The 19,851-nt window shown below is 37.4% G+C and overlaps 3 protein-coding genes across 3 annotated transcripts; all 3 read right to left on the bottom strand.

The window, feature by feature from the left end:
- Positions 1–3,408: 3,408 nt before the first annotated feature.
- Positions 3,409–4,646, bottom strand: LOC124450789 (protein ALP1-like). The gene is given in 4 exon segments (XM_047001437.1): positions 3,409–3,480; positions 3,483–3,631; positions 3,899–4,409; positions 4,548–4,646. Coding segments are annotated over 4 exon segments (795 nt in total). The 5' UTR covers positions 4,630–4,646; the 3' UTR covers positions 3,409–3,427.
- A 1,591-nt stretch (positions 4,647–6,237) lies between these two features.
- LOC124452133 lies at positions 6,238–7,020 on the bottom strand. The gene has a single exon (XM_047002721.1). It carries the CDS (start codon positions 7,018–7,020, stop codon positions 6,238–6,240), a length of 783 nt encoding a protein of 260 aa, XP_046858677.1.
- A 1,016-nt stretch (positions 7,021–8,036) lies between these two features.
- Positions 8,037–8,795, bottom strand: LOC124452132. Its single transcript, XM_047002720.1, has one exon. The coding sequence runs from the start codon at positions 8,793–8,795 to the stop codon at positions 8,037–8,039; it is 759 nt and encodes a 252-aa protein (XP_046858676.1).
- Positions 8,796–19,851: the final 11,056 nt, after the last annotated feature.

The following is a 19,851-nucleotide window of genomic DNA, read 5'->3' as shown; positions in this document are numbered from 1 at the left end:
ATCTAAAAACTCTTTAAAAACCCATTCTCGTGTTCCACGCAAGTATTTCTGATAATGATGACTAATTTCACTTTCAAAGTTACAGCTTACAAGGTTTTTTACCAAAACATCTTCTTCGGAAATTGAATTGAGTCCATGTTCACGAGCCTTGATTTCTTTAATATCATCTCTTACTAATTCTAATTTATCTATCACTTTCACACCGACATCCTTAACGGTATCAGAAATTTCTGATTTTAAAACTTCTAAATCACTCTTTAATTTATCCCATCCCGTCAATATCCTGGTATATTCTTCATTACCATACAACTCACTTTTTAATCTATCTATTTCTTCCAGACTTATTCCTAAACGAACTAATGGTTCGATTATTTCCTCCCCAGGAATTTTCAAATTCGTCAAAGCTTACTGAAGTGCTAGGTAAGTGTGCAAAAAGTTCGTTACGAAATAACCTGAAACGGGAAACATCTGCTTCAGTTGAATGATCAGTGACATTAGGCATGCTTTTCCATATTAAATCACGAGGTGGTTTTAAATCACAAATATTACGTAGAAGAATACAAAGTAAAGTAATGTCAAACTTATTTTCATTTGTTAATATTGGAGGATGAGGATACAATAGATCCCATTGATGTGGCTTTATTTGCTTATCTTTTAGCAGCAAGAGCTTATTATAATTTTCTGTGTCATTTAAGGCAAAAAATAAATCAGCACCTGGCAGTTGTTTCCTCAATGTTATTCTTAAAGCTTCTCCACCAACATCAACAATCAATCTCATCAACTTAAAACCATTAGTTTTCTTTTTAGAGCTGAAGACAGACTCCATGCCGCTACCTTCAGAAGAAAAGTAGTTAAGACTACCATGGTACAACTTTATTGTGATTATAAAGGAAAATCTGATGTACAACATACATAAAAACTATTGTTAAGATTCTCCAGGTAAAATGTAGATAGAAACATAAGAATGATAATATTCTTTTGAAATCTATTATTTCAACAGTAAAAGAATATAAAAACATACATAGCAGGAGTAAATATTATGTCAGTCTGGCTATGTCTTTGAAAATTTTATCCTTTAAAATTCATAACTAATAGTCGTATTTTGATTAAAAAAATGAGAAGCTATGTATAACTTATTTGGGGTAAGTATTGATTTTCCATTGAACAAAAAAATATAATTGGGGTGAGGGGCCAATATTCATTTTCATGTGATAATTCACACAAAACAAACACATGTAGCATTTATCGTGCATAAATGATATAACCCCCAAATCAACAATCATCCTACAGTTCTGCCCCTGTTTTTCTTTGCTAAAAGTGTATGAAGTGTATGAAGTAGTCAACTAAAGTCGTGACAGCCATAAAATTGGTCAGCAAAAAATTGTAATAAGAAAACCAATCAAAAATTGGAGGGCATAATTTTTGTAATTCTCAACCCTAAAATTTTTTAAAAGAAACAAGGATCGATCTGTACAACTTAAAACCCAAACTGTTTGTTATTGGTTCAATTACTATTCCAGGAGAAACTAAACAGAACTAGGTGACATTGTAAGAGGGATAATTTGGGGGGGGGGGTGATATTTAAAAGTGCATGTTATAATCCATACAAAACAGTGAATTTGATTAAGTAAATAGATAAATCTTTTAACTAAAAGTTATTTAGCTACTGCACATTGTCCACAATCATTGATGAGTAATAAAAGATGGAGAACAAATATAATAGATTGTATGTTGTTTCAGTAGCAAATAAAAATCAACAGATATTAACAAACAAGTTTCATACCATCAAAGATTCAAATTATATGTTGATGCACACAATTAAGTAATGTAAAACCCTCGACAGCGATTATATTTAGGTCAAACGATGGCAAAAATAACTTTCAAGCAAGAACAAATCATGTTAAACACAGTGATTTAATGTTCTGCTTCACTTATATCTATTCCCTATACAATGTTTGAAATCTAACGGGAATACTTCGCTTTTGTTTATTGTATTTTATGGATTGAAACTAACAATGTTTTAATGCTTATCACTGACAAATGTTAAAGCAATTTTCAAACTAGTTTTAGATTCCAACTGTATCTGCATTGGTCAATGTCTTTAGTAAATTTTAAATGAAAAACCGTCGTTGCTCTACTTAGACAGGTACGTAAATTAAAATTAATTCGAGTCGCCATCTAAAGGCTGCTTTCCACTGTTGCGTTTTTCAACGCGCGTACCCTTACGTTTCCGTACGTATCCCCCAAGCGCGTAAACGCACAAGTTGAGCACAACTTAACTTTTACGCAGCAAAATTGAAAAACGCGAGCAATTATCCAATGAAAATGAATTTACAGATCACGTGCTTTACAATGAAGCATGCTTTTGCCAATTGATTTACAAGTTGAAAAAAGATGGGAAAATATACAAAAGTTGAGGAGAAACTTATTGAAGAAATTGAAAAATACCCAGCGCTTTGGAATACAAAAGACACTAACTATAAGAACAAAAATATTAAGGAAAATGCGTGGCAAATAGTGACTGATGCTGTGAATGCAGCTTGTCAATCAACGTATTCAGGTAATATAAATGCATATGTTGTGTTGTGTTGTAATAAACGAAGTGTATTCTTAAATATTTTTTTTGACCCAGTAAACGACTACAGAGACAGAATTTGGAAAAACCTACGCGATTCATATGTCCGTGTGTTAAGTGGAAATGGGAAAAAAAGTGGAGCAGGTGTGGATGAAATTCCACATTATCCATACCTTTTTGGCAATGTCATTTCTGAAACCTTATGTTAATATTCGAACAAAGAATTCGGACAGCAATTTCCAACCAGTTGTTCTTTCAAGTCCATGCCAAGATCCACTTACCATCACATCTGAACCTTCTACTGATGATTTAACGGTTGGTATTGAGGCATTTTCTCAAGAATCTTTCCCTTCGTTTGAGATTATTGAAAACGTTCAAAATGTTGCTTCAAAACAACCAAGTAAGAAAAGGTCTTATGCAGCAATGTCACAAAAGCAACTTGATCGGGCCTTGGATGTAAAAATCATGGAATATATATCTGGTGGTGAGAAATCCTTGCAAAATCAATCAGCTATGGTAACTATAGAAGATGCATTTGGTAAAAGTGTTGCTGCTCAGCTACATTTGTTGGATAAAGAAGCAAAAAGTAAGGCAATGAGTAAAATTCAAATTGTTTTAAGTGAAGCAATCTCTTCAATGTCAACAAACAGTTAGCATGAGAAGGATGTAAAGTAAAATGAAGTGGAAAACTTAAGTTATTGAACTAACTTTCAAGTTACTTAGAAAAGTCGTTGATGTTTGTAAGAAACAGATTATTCTTTGTTCAGTTGAAACATACATTTGCTAATTAAATAAATACAACTTATTAATAAGATGATATTATAAATGTAAAATTGTTTTACAGAAACAGGTTTATTTTTCTTGTCTACCATTATTTTGCACATACGCATATTGCCAAGGTACTTCCCTTCTGGTGAGCAGAAATAATTTGTCAGTAAATTTTGCACAGATTTGGCATTTCGTGAATAGTTATTGCTTCCTTGTCGTGAAATTTGTTGCAGACCCGTGTCTCCTTCTGTCAAAGATCGCCATCCTCCTGGCAGGTTCTGTCCATACCTATAAAAATTTCTTTAGTTATAACATTTTAGGTTATCGAATACTGTGGCAATTTCATTTAGTTGTATTATCATGCACATTTCATATAGTGACTAGTGGTAGATGCTTAAGATGATAAGACCATAACCAACTGACTTAAAATTAGATACAGGCATTCAAAACTTGCATATACTATAGTAACTATAAGATAAAATATACTAAGAAAAAAACATCATTTTATAAGCTCAAGATTTAAGTTATTTTAACCGGAGAAAATAGCAATTATACCTGTCTTCTGTGTCAACAAATCCAGCTGGGCAATACCTTTTTGATGAATTAGGAATACCGAATTCTTCTAACATCAGGTAATTGTGAAGTGCACAGACTGCTTTAGTTATACTTGCCACCTTTTTAGCTGAAGCCATTATAGGTCTTCTTAGCACTCTCCACCTAGCTGCAGTGATTCCAAATGCATTCTCAACAACTCTCCTTGCTCGTGACAGACGGTAATTGAATATTTTGAGCTTTTTATCAAGAAATTTTCCTGGGTAGGGTTTCATCATCCATGGTTTAAGGGGGAATGCATCATCAGCAGTGAATAAATATGGGCAAACTTCTGTTGGTTTATTTGGAAGGGGATCTGCAAATGGTAACTTTAAACTGCCATCTTCAATGGCTCTTCCAAATTTAGACTCACCAAAAACACCTCCATCACTATTTCTGCCTGAGCTGCCAATTTCCACTAGAGTAAACAAGTACCTAGCATCACAAACTGCCAACAGAACAATGCTATGTGTTCCTAAATGGAAATAAAAAATTGTTAAAAAATCATACTCGCTTAATCACAATATTCACAAACATGCAGTTTCACTTGACTTGTCCAACATGTAAGCAGCAAATTTACAATGTATATCGTTATCTAAGAACTCTTATTTACCTTTATAGTTAAAAAATGACGAACCAGCCCGAGGGGGACATTGCATGACTACATGTTTGCCATCAATGGCACCGCAACACATTGGGAAGTTCCACAACTGCCAAAATCTGTTGCGATTTTTTCCATTCGCTTGTTGTCGTTGGAGGCTTGATAAACGGTTGCAACGCAGACCACAAAGCTTCGGAAGACTCCTCTACGATTTTGGTCACAGTAGCATGGCCAAGTCGAAAACTGAATGCTATGCTTTGTTGAGAGTCGCCTGTCGCTAAAAGCGAAGAGTAACAGCGAGGCGTTCTTCAGGACTCACAGGCTCGCGGTATAAGGAATTCTTTTTCAAGTATGGCCCAACCAGACCAAGAAGTAAATCAAACCGCGAAGGGGTCATCCGAAAGTATTGATAAAATGATTCAGGATCATTTAACCGCATTTCTTGAATGAGCCGATGGTATTCCCCCAGTTCTTTTCGCCGTTTTAAAATATCTTTAATCCAAAACCTTTTTTTGTATTTATTCCTTCGTTTTCGTCTTTGGCGAAGCAAAAGTAGAATTGCTAATTTTCGCTCCTCTTTCGACGCCATTTTGAATTGCAGCACGCATTAAATTTATGCACAACGCAAAACGCAGCACTGGAGATTAAAAATCCGTGCGTTTTTATCTATGGATGTACGCACGGAAAAAAAACGCAACAGTGGAAAGCAGCCTTAAGGATAAAAAATCTTTATCTTACCGTTTTATTAGATGGAAGGAATATTTCTTGATATCATGATCATATATCGCCAGAAAAATATTTCCAACGTTTAACGTTTATATGCCCGGCAGCCGGGAATATAGGAAATATACGCTACCTTCGATACCCAGCAGTCAAAGTTCTAGATGTACGTTCCGTACCTTATGATACAAATACAATAAACGCCATGGCTGGCGATTGACCACACGGGTCTTTTCCTTTCACGGTTATCGTTCCGAAATCACTATTTACGAATTAAAAATCAAGTATTGGGCTGAAATGTTATTTGTTAGGTTATGTTAGATTCAGATACAATTCAAGCAAAGCTGAAAGACACCAATGAAATATCATAACAAGTAAGTTTGTCGATGGAATTACAGTATATTACTACACTGTCATTTGACTAATTTTATCAAACAATCTTTTATCTTCATCTCATATAGTCCATTGATTAATTATTATTCTTCATCTCGTTAGTGCTTGATTTATGTGTAATTTCTCTTAGAGCCTGGCTCCTATGTTCATATGAACTAGTATGTTATTTTGATTTTTTTCAAAAACATTATACAATACAAACAAACAAACAACATTTGTATACCGGCCAGTATTAATCCCCGCCAGGGGGGTTGACCGGTCCATGAATTTTTCCACGCCAAACGTCTCTATCTCTCGCCATATCTCTCGTTATACCCATCGCTTTCATATCACTGTTCACAGCATCCATCCATCTCTTTCTCGGTCTACCTCGTTTGCGGACACCATCAATATTCATATGCAACGTTCTACGAATTTCAGCACTTTCTTCCCTTCTTTCCACATGCCCAAACCACCTCAAACGCTGGCGCCTTACCCAATTCTCGATACACTCAACACCAACTCTTTCTCTAATCTCTTCACTTCGAATCCTATCCATCAACGTTACACCACACATCATCCTAAGCATTCTCCTTTCCGTCGACGCTAATCATCTCAGGTCCTTTGCTTTCGGCGCCCAACACTCTGCTCCATATCCCAAAACACTTCTAACACATGCCTTATACAATTCTCCCTTCTGCTTCAACGAAGTCGACTTTCCGCACAACATTCCCGACAACTCTCTAAAACTGCACCACGCTGCTTGAACTCTGTTCCTCACCGCTTGCTCGCACCCTCCACCATCATTTAACACATCGCCCAGATATTTAAATTCCGATACACCTTCCAAACTCACGTCACCCGGTTCAAACCGTTCAATCGCGACTCGCCCACCACTTCGACACGTCCGGCACTCAAAATCAGTTACTCTTGTCAATGCACCACGGACACCTGAACATCTTCCATAAACCCACTTACTGCATTTCCCACACATTATCGAATTCACTCCAACTCTTTTCCCACACACACCACATGGCCATTTATCACTGTCCTTCACCTCCACCTGCCTCGAGCATCTCATGGCCTTCGTCTTTGCCTCATTCACTTTCAGTCCCTTGACTTCTATTGCTGTTTTCCATTCTCGGTACCATTCCATGACTTTCTGCTTCGACTCCGCCACCAAGACTATGTCATCTGCATACAACAAACAACAGCATCCTTCTTTTCTTCTCACTTCCTCTGTCAGTACATCCATCACACAAGCAAACAGTAACGGTGACAAGACTGAATCTTGATGAACACCAACTTTTACCTCAAAAACACCAGATCTAACACCTTCCTCCGTAACCACCGCCTCTACACCTTCATAAGTCTCCATAACTGCCCGAACCATATTCTCTGTCACACTTTTCTTACGCAGCGTACTCGATCACCTTTTCGGAACTCTATCAAACGCCTTCTCCAAATCTACAAACACCATATACAATTCTCTGTCCTTCTCCAAAATTTCTCCTGCAGCTGCCTCAACACAAAACACGCATCCGTCGTTCCTCTCCCCGGTATGAATCCATACTGCTCTTCCCCATCCGAACAACTTCCTCAACCTTCTTCAAACACTTCTACTATCTTCAACGCATGCTCCATCAGCTTAATAGTCCTGTAATTCCCACATACCGTCGCTGCTCCTTTTCCTTTCCTTGTACAGCGGGACCACTAGACTCTTTCTCCATGTACTCGGCATCTTTGAGCCCCTCAAACCTCGTTCGCTACATTACACAACCCTCACGCATAGTTCATTGTCCAACATTTCGCTACCCACTTCACTCGGTCCCGTCGCCTTTCCTTTCTTCATCTTGCGCAGAGCCGCCGCCACCTCATCAACAGTCACTATTTCCACGGCCCAAAAACTTCATCCGCTTCAACTTCTGCATTCCACTCATTCTCTACATTCATCAAACGGTCACAGTACGCCCTCCACACTTCTAACCTGTCTTCCAATAACACCTTCAACTCCCCATCGGTTCTGCACGCCGGAGAAATATCGCCCTTTGTTTAGCCGTTCTAAACAACGCTTTTCGTCCATTCTCCTGCATTTTTACGAGAAGCTCTTTCTGATGCCTTTCTATCGCTTTAGCCACCTCCTTTCGCGCCTTTTTCTTGAACCGGATGTAATCGATCCTATCTGCTTCAGTCCGCGACTTTCTCCACCTTTTAAATGCCAACTTCGCGCCAATCATTTCGCTGACTCGTTGATCCCACCACCATGCCTGTTCTTCTACTACACCGCCTTTACTTCTACAACATACCTTCTCCGCTGCCTTTAAAACACCCTTCCAAGCACGTCCATCGCTCCTCCACCGTCTCACCTCAATTCAAGTCGCAATTTCGTCACGGAAACACTGCTTCCCTTCATTCGATCAACTTCCATAGCTTAAGCCTGCCTTTACCCTCAACCTTTCTCCTCTTCACCTTCCTGATTCTCCAGTCCATGACCAGCAGCTTGTGCTGGTCACATTCTCCTGCAATCACTTTTGCATCCTTCACGTTTTTCTCTTCTTCATTCACCAGTATATAATCCACCACCGTCCTACTGTCACCAGATTCATACGTCACAAGCTTGCTTTCTTCCTTTATAAACCACGTATTCACTACCACCATCCCACAACTCGCTGCTAACTCCAATATCGCCTCGCCTTCAGCATTCATATCACCAACTCCAAAACCTCCATGCGCACAGTATCCTTTTCTTACGCTTCCCACATGACCGTTCCAATCACCAAGCATCACACATCGCCCTCTAATGTCTGCTCTCACTGCATACACGCTGTCGTAGAACTTTTCCTTCTCCTCCGCACTTCGTCCAACCTGCGGAGCATACACCACAACGAAACTCACAACTTCGGCCTCAATAACTACATCAACTCTCAGGACTCTGTCCGAAACTCTCTTCACTGCTACAACCGACTTTGCCCAATCCTCTCTTATCGCAAAGCCAACACCATTCGTGCTACTTCCGTTTCCCTTCCAAAACCACTTAAATCTCGCTCCATTATCTTCACCCTTTATGACTGTCGTACCTTCACCTTTAAACCTTACCTCCTGAAACCCACACACATCAACTTTCCTTCTCTTCAACATGTCCGCCACTTCTGCACTCCTTCCTTTCATTGTCCCAACGTTCACTGTGCCTACCCGAAGGGTGACACTTCAACCAACATTCGATCTGGAGATTCTTCGCACCCCCTGCCCACTGAAGGGCTGCCGGGGACTGGGGGCCATATCTTCTTTTCCAAAGTTCATGAATTTTGTTGGAGCAAAAGTTTTACAGTAGGATGCCCTTCCTTACACCAACCCCTTTTAGTCGTCTTTTACGACACGCAGAGGATACGTTGGCGCAATTCTAAGCCGGCAACCACACGGCACTATACAATAGTTATTAGATTAAGGTTTATTTGTGAGGGAACACACATGGTACGTATATTAGTGGTATTTTTGATACTTTAATATAATTGAATGTAATTTGGTATTTTTACATCAATGATGAACAAAACATTAATTCAATAAATAATACCATAACCCTTGGTATGAACTCAATTTTCAAGCTGGCCTAATGGGCCCTTTTGTTTTGTGAATTTACCTGGAAACACCTAAGTTTTTCTCATACATTCGTGAGGGAAAATCAATATTTGAGAGGGAGGCTCATGTTCATACATGCATGATATGCTACAGAAACCTTCTTTGAAATGTATCGTTTTCTATGGATTTTAGAACATGCATATATGAATATATGAGCTCCCCCAATTATTTATTATCCCATGCCTGTGTTTCTATAGGTGCGGCAACTTTTTGTGAAGTGGTAGGGCATACTTAACACCTAGTCCATAACTCAGGGCCTTAAAATAATTATAGAAGAAGATGCTGCTTTTCTTGATAAGTTTCCAAGTTGTAAATGCAACTCAACCTCAATTGAAAAACTCTCAATTGAAATTTACATAACTGGTTCTAATTCGAAGGAGCTTATTTCAAGAGTCTAGTTAAAAATTGTTTTAAAGATTCTTATGCTGTCTTACTGTACAAGTTAATTGTACTTTGGTTTGCAACTATAACCGAACCAATTTCATGCTTTTGTTTTTTTGTTAGTGATATACAAGAAAAATTATTCCATCAAAGGCACCGACATGCATGCTACTTCGTGCCTCGGTAATAGCTTTCACAGATTTTGAAAACCATTTGCAAGTGTTTTTGGCTTTTTCCAGAACAACAGCAAGACGGGTTAACCTTCCTTCTGGTTGAAGTACTTTGAACATGATTAATGTCAACGCTTTCAGTGTCCCTAATGGTATCAGGTGGCGAGATGGATTTGCTTGTTAAACACTCCAGAATAAGTCGTGCTTTGTCACCAGGCGGGATTACAGAATGGTAAGATTTTATCATTTTCAGATTTATGTTTCTTACTTCTGGGAATGCAATAACAGTAAGCTCAGATCCTTGGGCGACCTCTTTTCATCATTTTAGGAGGCAACTTAATGTGATCATAATTCCCCTCTAATTTGCGGGTGTGATTGCTTGATTAGATTATCGTTCTGAGAAATCAGTGGTTCATTGACGTTTTTGTCTCTTGCGGTGGAATATGCTGATGTCTTTTTTTCAGGAATGCTTGGAAGGCTGTCGTTAGTCCTCTCCTCCTGCAAATCATTTTTCCCATTTCTACGGCGACAGGAGTTGATTTTAAGCTCTCCATTTGTCTGTTTGGCAAGGCTAACGTCTTTTCCTGCTTTCCAATTGTTAATGATGTCTTTCATTAGCTGGTATCGTTTTCTGAAGTTAGCCATCCCACCTTCACTCGCATATGCGGCAAGAAGCTGTCCTGCCTGTAACCCCTTGCGAAATTTCTGTGCTTGGGAAAGAATCCTTTCTTCTTTTTTTCGTGCCCACCAAAAGAACATTTGAATCTTCGTACTCAAAATCACAAACATTACTCTCGCTGTTGCGTTGATCAGTATAGTTTGCACAGTTGAATTCATTTCACCCCTTGTTTTATGTCTGTCATTGTCCACCTCTCTTTTATAGTTGCTTTGTCAAACAAAACTAGACCAAGTAAACTTCTTACTTTAAAGATATGCTTGCATGGAGGACCCATTCGTTTCATAAAAGAGCAATTACATATTGATGATGCTGTAGTTACGGTATCATTTCCGCTGGAGAAAACAAACTGAAATGTTTTTCGATCGCCTTCACTCATCTTCTGTGTGGTATTTGCCAGGCTAAATTGCTGGCGAACGAAATTAAAAGCATGTGGTATCAAATATTCAAAGAAAAGTTTTGAGTTTTGATCCAAATCTTTAATTTCAATAGATTTGCGTGTCAGAGTCATCAAATAGTGGTGGTTTTTTTCGCTACTTAGTGAACTCAAAACAGAAAAGAACTCTTGAAAGAATTGCATCAGAGTTACATATTTACTGCAAACAGATTTGATCTTGTTGAATGTAGATTCAAGTCGATTGTTAGTAGTTTCGCTGTTGAAGTTGCTATCTTTAAAACACGAGACCCATTGCTCTTTAATAGGTACCCAGTTTAACTCAACGTACTCCTTTACACTTTTGCTTACTAAATGCAGTTTTGCCGATGACATTCATACACTTTTGCTGATTTGGAATATGCTATATTCGTCATAATTTCTATGCAGCGCGTTCAGCTGAGGTTATACCCATTTTTTGCAAGTTATTTCTCTATGTAAAGATAGCAGTGTATGATACAGACAGATATTCAATGATGCATTGAAAGCATTTAGTGAAAGCTTCCAGTTCAGTAAAATCCTTGTCTGACATTATAACTTGAGTTTCTCTGGAATCAGTGCTTTGATTATTAATTATATCTAGAAACCCTGGATAACTGCATGGTTTAGCCAGTTATTTCCTTCAGAGTGCCAAGATCTAAAGCCAGTATACTTTAATCCATGACAATTGTCCCATCAGCATTTTCAAAAAGAAGCTTTATAAACCTTTCCATCAATCCACTTGGTTTTTGACAGTTTTCATTCGGTGGAAAAACAAACGCTTGTATCCAGCGCTTCTTGCTTTACTTTGGCTGCAACATCCCGTCGATGATGAACTTTAAGCAAGGTCTGCATCATTGAATGATCGAAAATACCAAAAGAAGATGAAACAGCCTTGTATTTACTAATGAAAACTTTGCAGCCATATATCACATGCAGACTTTGTGGAATTTGGGACAAAGTGTTAATAACAGTACTGCTATATTTTCATAGAAGCACTATTGCTAATGCGCATTTAATATATACGACGATCATATTATCATACTCCTTTTATACTTTTATATAACCTTGTATAATTTATTATTTCACATATACTGAAGATGGCATCATGAGATATTGAAACATGTCTATTTTAAAAAACTTGTCGTATATATTAAATGCGCATTAGTAAAGCTATACTTAGGTACACATGTGAGAAAGGTATGGCTTCCCGAATAAATGATGGATGGAAATTGGATGTCAGACAGTTCTCCCCTTTTTGTTAGATATTATGTATTTTTGTTCACTATGTCCTAAACCAATAACATTTTTTGTGTATTAATATTAGCTAAATATGAATCAGAGTGTAGTACAGGGCTTCCAAAAGACATAGTGATGTAAAATCACCAGGAAAAAATTTGGACACCTTATTGAAAAGTGGTACTACATACCTCCAAAATGGGGTCTTGTTCCCATACCTTTCTAACCTCTGGCCTAACAAAATGCTTTTTACTTGATATAAAATTAATAAAAAGTTTTTGTTTCACACAGTGTGGTCAGCCTGTTTTGAAACACTAATACACCTATGGCACGATATAGTTTGCATTGATTTGTATTGTTAGCCATACATGGTCCTACAAAAGTATGTGTCGAATACCAAATTTGCATGTGTTATGGGAATTGATACAAATTTTCAACTGTTGGAACTTTGGGTTAGGCATAACATCCTTTAATGAAATTCAAGCTCCCCTGTGCAAGAAATCATAAATAATTCTGTTCCCTTAAAGAACATACCCCATTATAAGTTAAGAAAGCATGCTGAACACAAAAGTTATAGATTAACTTTCATTACATATAATGTAATCATCCTCTGTCAACCGGAGAAAGAATATTTCTATACATTGGCCTTAAAAAATTACTCAAATATTTTGCTCAGACCTTCAATATCACCTTTATTCTTTATATTTTATTTAAATGCCGAAGAACAATGCACAATCACACGCTTATGAAATGAAAACATTTGCTGGAAAAAGGGAAATTTTCAAAGTCCTCTACTTCCGGGCATCTAGTGTCACAAACAAATATTCAACGGCGATACCAGTAAAGCGCATACTTCATATTCAAAGTTACTTTTTGATCCCATATTCGTGGCTACTGCTTAATAAGATATCATTCCTATACGATATTTCGCTTGAGTAAAAGTTCACAATAGCAACAAAATTAAGCAGGTTTTGCATAGTCTTGAAATATTCGCACTGCGGGGCATCTAGTATTCCAGTCCTAGAGTTTTGAGAATGTTTTATTTTGATTTTAATTGTAAATAGTGATGCGGAACGACAACTACGAGTAAAGATGCCATGTCGCGAATCGCCAGCCATGACGTTTATTGTATTTGTATCATAAGGTATGGAACGTACATCTAGAACTTTGACTGCAGGGTATCGAAGGTAGCGTATATTTCTATATTCCCGGCTGCCGGGCGTTTAGTATTTTTATAATCCTTCCCGGCTGCCGGGTATCTAGACACGTCGTAATCTTAAACATTTCAAGCTTTACATTCACAGCCAGCGACAGAAGAAGCCTGACTTTCAACGTGTCACAACTAATAAAGTTTAACATAAGTTCCATTTCCTTTGTTCCATAAGTTCTTAGTATCAAATAACAATTATCTATTACTTATATACATAAGTTCCGACACATATAACTTAAAATGCCGGTGATTAAAAAATAAGATTTTCATTCGCAATCAGAGGAATAGAAAGTTGATCAAACAGGAAATTGAAGTTACTTAAAGTACAAAAAAAGTTAAGTAGAAATAACAACCGTACATATTACTTGAATGAAACTTGTAAGTCAAGAAGAAATAATAACAGTGTGACAAATTTTCCATACTTCACATTCTATGATAATTATTACTTTGTAACTATATATATATATAAATATTAACGTGTATATAACAATGTGCCCTCCCACTATCACCTGCTCTTGGGGACACAGGATTTACGGTTACACATTATTTGTATTGAACGGTGAATGTTGAGGATCATTGCTTCTGCAGTTTCTTACTTAACCGTCGTTTACGAAAGCAAAGGACGATCAAACATAAAACCAAAATCAATAAAATTCCCACTATCCACTGCTACAGTCGAATACCAATACAATATACATTTGATTCCTTTTAAAGTTGAGTTGCCGAAACTGGAAGCACAAGAGCATAGTGACCAGAATAATAAGAGATGCGACATGAACGGGTTAATAAAGTACGGCTATGACGGGAAACTCTTTATTGCAACTAATTACGAGGGAATTATCAAACAATGTGGTTCCTCCACGACGACTGGTGCCCACCACAGCATTGATAAAGCTTCTTTTATATTTGACGTAACATGCACACCCATAGGGGAAAAGAATGGGATTGGAAGAAAACAGGGGAACAACCGGTTACGGCAGGGGACTCCCCGGTTCAAAAGCTCGCGGTATCTGTAAATAGTTGACTAATCCATGCATAATTATTGCAGCTGGATTATGAGTATTGATATTTTTAATAGCCATGTCTATTCTCTTGTATATATTCCTGTCATTCCCCCCCGTCTATTCCCCGATCATTCTTATTCCTCATTTCCTTTCCTTTTCCCGAACCATGTTTTAAATAGCCAGTGCGCACTGCGCCAGGACGCACAATTTGTGTTCATCGAAAACTATACTGTTTATGCTAGATGTTGTCAAGCAGAGATCGATCTGCTCAGGGTCTGATCATTGAGTTCTATAAGACCTGGAAACGTCAACAAATTACTACAAATTATCAGCGCGCGGCTGCGTGGTCAAAAACATGGCGGATTTTGGTGGTCAAAGTCAGCGGAGACGCGGGTCGTGAAAAATTTTTGTCGCCCACCCTGATTTGACCACCACGATTGCGAGTATAGAAAAATCAAAACTTTTATTTTCCTAACATAAACACTTTTCAAAACTTTATTCATTAAACTGCCAACTTTGTGGTTTCGGATGCTGAAATAGCGACAGAAAACCAACATTTTTACTCCAAAGTAGCACACCATTACTTACTATTTTGTTTTAACCACCTTGCTCCATTGTTTCTACTGACTACCTTCAATTTAAACCTTACCTCCTGGTCACACATCAACTTTCCTTCTCTTCAACATGTCCGCCACTTCTGCACTCCTTCCTTTCATTGTCCCAACGTTCACTGTGCCTACCCGAAGGGTGACACTTCAACCAACATTCGATCTGGAGATTCTTCGCACCCCCTGCCCACTGAAGGGCTGCCGGGGACTGGGGGCCATATCTTCTTTTCCAAAGTTCATGAATTTTGTTGGAGCAAAAGTTTTACAGTAGGATGCCCTTCCTTACACCAACCCCTTTTAGTCGTCTTTTACGACACGCAGAGGATACGTTGGCGCAATTCTAAGCCGGCAACCACACGGCACTATACAATAGTTATTAGATTAAGGTTTATTTGTGAGGGAACACACATGGTACGTATATTAGTGGTATTTTTGATACTTTAATATAATTGAATGTAATTTGGTATTTTTACATCAATGATGAACAAAACATTAATTCAATAAATAATACCATAACCCTTGGTATAAGAACCTGTAATTTTCAAGCTGGCCTAATGGGCCCTTTTTTGTTTGTGAAATTTACCTGGAAACAACTGCTATGTTTTTCTCATACATTCGTGAGGGAAAATCAATATTTGAGAGGGAGGCTCATGTTCATACATGCATGATATGCTACAGAAACCTTCTTTGAAATGTATCGTTTTCTATGGATTTTAGAACATGCATATATGAATATATGAGCTCCCCCAATTATTTATTATCCCATGCCTGTGTTTCTATAGGTGCGGCAACTTTTTGTGAAGTGGTAGGGCATACTTAACACCTAGTCCATAACTCAGGGCCTTAAAATAATTATAGAAGAAGATGCTGCTTTTCTTGATAAGTTTCCAAGTTGTAAATGCAACTCAACCTCAATTGAAAAACTCTCAATTGAAATTTACATAACTGGTTCTAATTCGAAGGAGCTTATTTCAAGAGTCTAGTTAAAAATTGTTTTAAAGATTCTTATGCTGTCTTACTGTACAAGTTAATTGTACTTTGGTTTGCAACTATAACCGAACCAATTTCATGCTTTTGTTTTTTTGTTAGTGATATACAAGAAAAATTATTCCATCAAAGGCACCGATCACATGCGATACTTTCTTGTGCCTCGGTAATAGCTTTCTCACAGATTTTGAAAAACCATTTGCAAGTGTTTTTTGGCTTTTTTCCAGAACAGCAAGACGGGTTAACCTTCCCTTCTGGTTGAAGTACTTTTGAACATGATTAATGTCAACGCTTTCAGTGTCCCTAATGGTATCAGGTATGAGATGGACATTTGCTTGTTAAACACTCCAGAATAAGTCGTGCTTTGTCACCAGGCGGGAGCTTACAGAATGGTAAGATTTTATCATTTTCAGATTTATGTTTCTTACTTCTGGGAATGCAATAACAGTAAGCTCAGATCCTTTTGGGCGACCTCTTTTCATCATTTTAGGAGGCAACTTAATGTGATCATAATTCATTTCCCCTCTAATTTGCTATGGGTGCGTGATTGCTGTTTGATTAGATTATCGTTCTGAGAAATCAGTGGTTCATTGACGTTTTTTGTCTCTTGCGGTGGAATATGCTGATGTCTTTTTTTCAGGAATGCTTGGAAGTTGGCTGTCGTTGTTGAAGTCGCTCTCCTCCTGCAAATCATTTTTTCCCATTTCTACGGCGACAGGCAAAGTTGATTTTAAGCTCTCGCATTTGTCTGTTTGGCAAAGGCTAACGTCTTTTCCTGCTTTCCAATTGTTAATGATGTCTTTCATTAGCTGGTATCGTTTTCTGAAGTTAGCCATCCCACCTTCACTCGCATATGCGGCAAGAAGCTGTCCTGCCTGTAACCCCTTGCGAAATTTCTGTGCTTGGGAAAGAATCCTTTCTTCTTTTTCGTGCCCACCAAAGAAAATTTGAATCTTTGTAGTCAAAATCACAAACATTACTCTCGCTGTTGCGTTGATCAGTATAGTTTGCACAGTTGAATTCATTTCACCCCTTGTTTTATGTCTGTCATTGTCCACCTCTCTTTTATAGTTGCTTTGTCAAACAAAACTAGACCAAGTAAACTTCTTACTTTAAAGATATGCTTGCATGGAGGACCCATTCGTTTCATAAAAGAGCAATTACATATTGATGATGCTGTAGTTACGGTATCATTTCCGCTGAGAAAACAAACTAAAATGTTTTTCGATCGCCTTCACTCATCTTCTGTGTGGTATTTGCCAGGCTAAATTGCTGGCGAACGAAATTAAAAGCATATGGTATCAAATATTCAAAGAAAAGTTTTGAGTTTTGATCCAAATCTTTAATTTCAATAGATTTGCGTGTCAGAGTCATCAAATAGTGGTGGTTTTTTTCGCTACTTAGTGAACTCAAAACAGAAAAGAACTCTTGAAAGAATTGCATCAGAGTTACATATTTACTGCAAACAGATTTGATCTTGTTGAATGTAGATTCAAGTCGATTGTTAGTAGTTTCGCCAAGGTTGAAGCTGCTATCTTTAAAACACGAGACCCATTGCTCTTTAATAGGTACCCAGTTTAACTCAACGTACTCCTTTACACTTTTGCTTACTAAATGCAGTTTTTGCCGATGACATTCATACACTTTTGCTGATTTGGAATATGCTATATTCGTCATAATTTCTATGCAGCGCGTTCTTTCAGCTGAGGTTATACCCATTTTTTTGCAAGTTATTTCTCTATGTAAAGATAGCAGTGTATGATACAGACAGATATTCAATGATGCACCCGAAAGCATTTAGTGAAAGCTTCCAGTTCAGTAAAATCCTTGTCTGACATTATAACTTGAGTTTCTCTGGAATCAGTGCTTTGATTATTAATTATATCTAGAAACCCTGGATAACTGCATGGTTTAGCCAGTTATTTCCACTCAGAGTGCCAAGATCTAAAGCCAGTATACTTTAATCCATGACAATTGTCCCATCAGCATTTTCAAAAAGAAGCTTTATAAACCTTTCCATCAATCCACTTGGTTTTTGACAGTTTTCATTCGGTGGAAAAACAAACGCTTGTATCCAGCGCTTCTCTTGCTTTACTTTGGCTGCAACATCCCGTCGATGATGAACTTTAAGCAAGGTCTGCATCATTGAATGATCGAAAATACCAAAAGAAGATGAAACAGCCTTGTATTCCCCACTAATGAAAACTTTGCAGCCATATATCACATGCAGACTTTGTGGAATTTGGGACAAAGTGTTAATAACAGTACTGCTATATTTTCATAGAAGCACTATTGCTAATGCGCATTTAATATATACGACGATCATATTATCATACTCCTTTTATACTTTTATATAACCTTGTATAATTTATTATTTCACATATACTGAAGATGGCATCATGAGATGTTGAAACATGTCTATTTTAAAAACTTGTCGTATATATTAAATGCACATTAGTAAAACTATACTTAGGTACACATGTGAGAAAGGTATGGCTTCCCGAATAAATGATGGATGGAAATTGGATGTCAGACAGTTCTCCCCTTTTTGTTAGATATTATGTATTTTTGTTCACTATGTCCTAAACCAATAACATTTTTTGTGTATTAATATTAGCTAAATATGAATCAGAGTGTAGTACAGGGCTTCCAAAAGACATAGTGATGTAAAATCACCAGGAAAAAATTTGGACACCTTATTGAAAAGTGGTACTACATACCTCCAAAATGGGGTCTTGTTCCCATACCTTTCTAACCTCTGGCCTAACAAAATGCTTTTTACTTGATATAAAATTAATAAAAAGTTTTTGTTTCACACAGTGTGGTCAGCCTGTTTTGAAACACTAATACACCTATGGCACGATATAGTTTGCATTGATTTGTATTGTTAGCCATACATGGTCCTACAAAAAGTATGTGTCGAATACCAAATTTGCATGTGTTACAATGTTAGGAATTGATACAAATTTTCAACTGTTGGAACTTTGGGTTAGGCATAACATCCTTTAATGAAATTCAAGCTCCCCTGTGCAAGAAATCATAAATAATTCTGTTCCCTTAAAGAACATACCCCATTATAAGTTAAGAAAGCATGCTGAACACAAAAGTTATAGATTAACTTTCATTACATATAATGTAATCATCCTCTGTCAACCGGAGAAAGAATATTTCTATACATTGGCCTTAAAAAATTACTCAAATATTTTGCTCAGACCTTCAATATCACCTTTATTCTTTATATTTTATTTAAATGCCGAAGAACAATGCACAATCACACGCTTATGAAATGAAAACATTTGCTGGAAAAAGCGGGAAATTTTCAAAGTCCTCTACTTCCGGGCATCTAGTGTCACAAACAAATATTCAACGGCGATACCAGTAAAGCGCATACTTCATATTCAAAGTTACTTTTTGATCCCATATTCGTGGCTACTGCTTAATAAGATATCATTCCTATACGATATTAAGCTCGCTTGAGTAAAAAGTTCACAATAGCAACAAAATTAAGCAGCGTTTTGCATAGTCTTGAAATATTCGCACTGCCGGGGCATCTAGTATTCCAGTCCTAGAGTTTTGAGAATGTTTTATTTTGATTTTTAATTCGTAAATAGTGATGTCGGAACGACAACTACGAAAGCAAAAGATGCCATGTCGCGAATCGCCAGCCATGACGTTTATTGTATTTGTATCATAAGGTATGGAACGTACATCTAGAACTTTGACTGCAGGGTATCGAAGGTAGCGTATATTTCCTATATTCCCGGCTGCCGGGCGTTTAGTATTTTTATAATCCTTCCCGGCTGCCGGGTATCTAGACACGTCGTAATCTTAAACATTTCAAGCTTTTACATTCACAGCCAGCGACAGAAGAAGCCTGACTTTCAACGTGTCACAACTAATA

The sequence above is a fragment of the Xenia sp. Carnegie-2017 genome, unplaced genomic scaffold (assembly GCF_021976095.1).
Source record: "Xenia sp. Carnegie-2017 unplaced genomic scaffold, XeniaSp_v1 HiC_scaffold_24, whole genome shotgun sequence".
NCBI lineage: Eukaryota > Metazoa > Cnidaria > Anthozoa > Malacalcyonacea > Xeniidae > Xenia > Xenia sp. Carnegie-2017.
The sequence above is the reverse complement of the archived record's forward strand: the minus strand, read 5'-3'. Positions and strand labels throughout refer to the sequence as shown.